Source organism: Odontomachus brunneus, unplaced genomic scaffold (genome assembly GCF_010583005.1).
Source record: "Odontomachus brunneus isolate Ranch 3 - 2012 unplaced genomic scaffold, Obru_v1 Obru_scaffold_202, whole genome shotgun sequence".
In the NCBI taxonomy this organism is placed as follows: Eukaryota; Metazoa; Arthropoda; class Insecta; order Hymenoptera; family Formicidae; genus Odontomachus; species Odontomachus brunneus.
Window position 1 is genome coordinate 369 of NW_022639652.1, and position 5,502 is coordinate 5,870.

At 42.3% G+C, this 5,502-nt stretch overlaps 1 protein-coding gene across 1 annotated transcript; it reads right to left on the reverse strand.

Moving 5' to 3' along the window:
- Window positions 1–1,076: 1,076 nt before the first annotated feature.
- Window positions 1,077–1,789, reverse strand: LOC116852099 (glutamic acid-rich protein-like). Its single transcript, XM_032832113.1, has 2 exons — window positions 1,417–1,789; window positions 1,077–1,306 (listed from the first exon to the last, which is right to left on the reverse strand). Exons 1-2 carry the CDS (start codon window positions 1,496–1,498, stop codon window positions 1,077–1,079), a joined length of 312 nt encoding a protein of 103 aa, XP_032688004.1. The 5' UTR covers window positions 1,499–1,789.
- Between the last annotated feature and the right edge of the window lie 3,713 nt (window positions 1,790–5,502).

The following is a 5,502-nucleotide window of genomic DNA, read 5'->3' on the forward strand; positions in this document are numbered from 1 at the left end:
CACTCCTACAGAGCACGACCAAGCATTCGTGGGCTGTCAAGACGGCGACTCAGCTGGAGAAGCCGCGTTACGTCATCTTTGCTTTGCAGACTGGTCGAAAGAATTCTCTCACTGGTAATGTTGTCATATTCGACCATTATATGTAAGCTGACTAACGTGAAACTCTATCTCAACTCGGAATTTTATCCGTACGACGATATGAATTTGGATTTCGATAAACATAGATACGCCGTTCTGTACGATATGTATGCACGTTTCCGCAAATCATATTACGGATGTGACAACGACAATGTTCGATCCCATACAATTTCTTACTCATTGTCCGTGTGTGGTCATTGATTGTTCGTGACAAAACAAATCCATCAAGAGCGCCACTGTCGATGTGAGAATTGAATTCGACTGCAAGGAGAATATACCGGTGGATACCACAGCTTACTGCCTCATTCTGCACGATCGCATTGTGGAGTACAGTCCCCTGACCAACATTGTGCGCAAAATCACATAAAAATGAAGGTGCCTATATTTGTGGACCTGCAAGGATTCACAGTTGGAATGAGATTTCATGTAAAAGAGATAGCAATACTTGGAAATGGAACTGTTCTCTCCCATTATGTCTTTGCGAGTCCTATGCCGTGGCATCTTCTCACGAGAGCTGACAAATCGAAAGCAGCATGGTTGACGGCTAATCATCATGGTCTGGCATTGGAAGGATGGAATCGTTCCATACAACAAAGCGAAACGTTTGATCACGGACGCTGTGATCAGCGAAACCAGCAAAGAATCCAAACTTGTCTACGTCAAGAGGTACGAGAAGCAAGAGTGGTTGACGAATCTCCTCGATGATGATGTGAGGGAAAAGGTGATCATTGAGACTCTGGATGCGGATTACGAGGATATGGACAAGCTGGATGCAACCAACATTTTACGATGTAATCATACAAAACACTGTGCGTTACAAAATGTATTGAAAATATTTAATTTGTGGTGGTGTCAGCGCCAGAAAGAATTGTTTAACTTTTGATATGTATAATAAATTTTTATTATAATGCTACATTTAATACATAATAATATGTTGTTTAATTTATTATATCATCCTCTTCGCTGTCGGCGATGTCAATGAGTTTCATATTATCCTCTTCGCTGTCGGCGATGTCAATGAGTTCCATATTATCCTCTTCGCTGTCGGCAATGTCAATGAATTCTATATTATCCTCCTCTTCATTCTTTTCATCGAAGTCGGCGATGTCGTCATCCTCCTCCTTCTCCTCCTCCTCCTCCTCCTCAGAGTCAGCGATATTGATAACTTCTATATGTTTTGAAATCAAATTTAAAAATTAATTTTAACGCTTTTCTGCACAGAAAAAATCAAAAATTTGATGCCAAATTGTAAAAAAAATGTTGTCTGCTCTCTCTTACCATTGGTCGACTGTACTTCTATCTCATCCTCATCGCCGTCGGATGATTCAGGATCATATGCTTCATGATCATCTAAAATCATATTTAAAGATTAATTTAAAGTTTATGTTCTATACAGAAACATAAAATTTGCATGTAAACTTACGTAAAATTTCTCTCAACCACTCCACGTATATTTGGTCTTCCTCGAACATTGCTAAAATTGAGTCAATTCTTATTTAAAAATATAAATAATCAAGGTTATCATTATTATTATTATTATCATACAATCTATTAAAAACTTACGTGAAGGGTTTGATAGCCAAACCATCTCCTTGGGTTGACGTCTACAGTATTCTACTGTGTAGAACATTGTCGCAATTCAAACTTGAACTATTTGCCGGTGACTCCTGAGAGACTTTTATATGGTCCATCGCTATCTCTTTGTAACAAATATGTCTCGTTAGGAGAGGGTGGCAAATGTGCAAAATCAGCACAGCCTAACGTAATAGTAACATCATATGTTACACATGCAGTCAACCGCATCCTCACATTGATGTATCAGCACAAAAATATTGCATTGTGATGCTTAAGATTGCACTGAGAATTTCTCAATTTATTGTTCAATCAGTCAATTAATGTGCGGACATGTAGATCAGATCCGACTCACTATACGGACACCGTTGACATCGCCGCATTTCATCGGTATAAACTATAGATTCATCGTCCTAACTGATTTCATCTACTTTTGGCCACTGTAAACTGTGCATATGATCATCTAAAATCACATTTAAAAATGTGCGGACATGTAGATCAGATCCGACTCACTATACGGACACCGTTGACATCGCCGCATTTTATCGGTGTAAACTATAGATTCATCGTCCCAACTGATTTCATCTACTTTTGGCCACTGTAAACTGTCTCAATAGCACATACAAATTTCGCGTTTATCGTGTCGCTCCATCATCAAAATTAGCATATCAGCATTCCACAAATCATCATATAAATGTATGTCATGAAACAACACTATATGTGTAAACTTGCCACTATCTGCCGGAATTTTTATATAGAAATTTTGAAGGTTAAAGTTCTTTAGCACTCTGATGTCTGGATGCATTATAAGCTCATTCAATTTAGTGTTTATTTCACATGCATTCTCAGTCGTGATCCTACGTGCGTCTTTCACTATCTGATTGGCGTACTCCTGCACTAAGTCATGGGGCCAACTTTTTGGAGAGTAGAACTTGATAACTTTAACATTTTCCTTCACACCGCGTTTGTTTATTCCCCGCAAACCGAGTTCTCTGTCACGCAAAAACTGCACCATGGATATCTTTCTTGATTTGTCTTCCATTTTAGCCGTTCAAATTGTTGCTTGTCCCGTTGCGTGTTACGTGTCCCGTATCTGTTGCTGCTTGGGTCTCGACTAAACTATGCGCCGATGTAATACACATTATTTTATATGTTTCAAAATGTGCAAAATATGCATACTTCTATGATCTTCATGATAGTATCTTGTTTCACATTTTTTCTGCGCATCTTACTGTCAACCACAAATCGATGCGACAGCACTTAAATGCTACATTGTGACGCATAAGAGAGAGAGAGATCTTACATGAATATTTTACTTATGTGCTACATTGTGACGCATAAGAGAAAGATCTTACATGAATACTTTTGGACTGCACTTTTGATATAAATATTGGAATACACCGTTTCGGTAATCGTTTTTATGATTTTTGGTAACCGTCATCGTTTTATTACCGTTTCTTTTCCATTTTCTACCGTTTTTTACCGTTTTTTTTACCGTTCTTTACCGTTTCATTGCCGTTCTTTACCGTTTCATTCCCATTTTTACATAACATATTATCCATGATGTATAACACGCAAAATCTTGTCGCGGGGGCACAGTGTACGTGCTCATTAGTAATAAGAATATCATGTGTCACATTCTTTTTCTTGCGCATCTAATTATCGAATGCATACATCGCTTGCAAAATCTTGTCGCGGAGACACAGTGTACGTGCTCATTAGTAATAAGAATATCATGTGTCGCATTCTTATTCTTGCGCATCTAATGGTCGAATGCAAACGTTTGCAGAATATTAGAGTTTGCAGCTGTGACTAAACAAAAATCACGCTGTGAAATGCGCAGGGCGGCGCGGAAACCGCCGCAAAATCCGCCGCAAAATCCGCCGCGGAAACCGCCGCAAAACCGCCGCAAAACCGCCGCGAAAACCGCCGCAGATCGGTAAAATGATCTATCGAAAGCAGATAGAAAAAATTATATAATATCGGTAATTACCGATCATCGATATTATGTAAATGTGACAGTAAAAATTATGTAAAAATATATATATATATATTTTTACATAATTTTTACTGTCACATTTACATAATATCGATGATCGGTAATTACCGATCATCGATATTATGTAAATGTGACAGTAAAAATTATGTAAAAATATATATATATATATTTTTACATAATTTTTACTGTCACATTTACATAATATCGATGATCGGTAATTACCGATCATCGATATTATGTAAATGTGACAGTAAAAATTATGTAAAAATATATATATATATATGTTGATAAAAAATGTTGATAAAAATTAAATGTTGGTATATAATACCGGTAATAAATTACCGATCGTCGGTATTGTGTAATTATATGTTGGTAAAAATTATATATTGGTAAAAAATTATGTAATTAAATGTTATATAATATCGCTAAAAATTACCGACCGTCAGTAACATCGGTATGCCCCCAATTACCGACCGATGATAACCCCCTTGCGCGGTGACGTCATACCCTTTTGACGTCATACCCCCCGTGACGTCAAACCCCGCTCGTGACATCATGCCCCCCCCGTGACGTTATACCCCCCGCCCGCGGTACCCCCCGCCCCTCACCCCCCCTCGGAGGACCATGGGTTAGAACTGGTCTACTATACCTACTGGGTGCGAACTCAGGAGTCCGTCCTCACGAGGTCCCTAGTCAAACTAGTGAGGCTGCCGATCGGGGATGCCGTTGACACACCGCTCCCCCCCGCCCCCGCACTTACTTAATTTCCGTCCCTCAGACGGAGACGGGCGGTATATTCCGTACGGAAGCTGTGGTCCGCACGGATAGCGGGCGGCGGGCGGCCGTGCGCCAGACGCGTTCCGCTCGCGGGCGACTGCCGCTCGCCGCGGCTTCACGCCGTCGCCGCTACGCGACAGCGCGTCGAGTCGGGGCCATCGCTTGCAGTTAAATTTCGGTGCGGCGCCTATATAAGACGCCGCGGGCGACGGCTCTAAGCCTTTTGACTGCGTTAGCGCATCTGGTCACTGCCTCGCAGAGGTATTCTTTTGTACTCTATTTAGCTTCATATCGCCTTCTTGAGTGCGTAAGCACGTTGGGCACTTGCCTCGTCAGAGATATACGTCTGCACATCTGCATTGATCATCGCTGTCTTCAGAGTGTCATAGACACGTTGGCATTCTGGTTTAGGTCTTCGCAGCCCTTTAGAGTGCGCTTGCACGTTGGGCTCTCGCCTCTAGAGTGTCCGAGGACACGTTGGCATTTGCGTTACGAAGTATATGGTAACTCCACGGATCTCCACCTTCTCAATACGATCGAGGATTGAGAGAAGGCCTCGCGCGACCCTTGACGCCTCCATCGTGGTGGACGTCTCTCTTCGCGACATCTCCAGTATCGCAAACAGCGTGTATCAGGTCGACAGCACGCTGTACTGTCGGGCTTACGACTCCGAGCGAGTCGTCGTAGATTCCTCTTGAACCTCTGCTGCCAAGGGCGCAGCATATACACGCAAGCCAAGCTCGCCTTCACTTAGTCGCTGCCTGGGCCGCAGCACTTACGCGAACCACATTCGGTTCTTCACCGACACTGAAGCTATACCCGTCGCATACGCAACTCCACGCGCGAGTTCCACTCGCGCCTAAGTCCCCGCGAGACTTAGTCTACGTCGCCCGCGCGACGTTACGATTCTCATTGCTCTTGATCCTTCGACAAGGGGGCCTTCTCCTAGCGCGGAGGCTCTGGGAAGCGGTGCATCTCCGCAGGGCCGCCGCTTTGATTGATCTAGCTCGCTTTAT

Bases quoted from the DNA above. Each gene is read 5' to 3' on its own strand.
- LOC116852099 (XM_032832113.1), bottom strand. From the start codon at position 1,498: ATGATTTTAGATGATCATGAAGCATATGATCCTGAATCATCCGACGGC. The intron at 1,307-1,416 runs GTAAGAGAGAGC...CAAAACATATAG, and splicing joins AGAAGTACAGTCGACCAATG to AAGTTATCAATATCGCTGAC.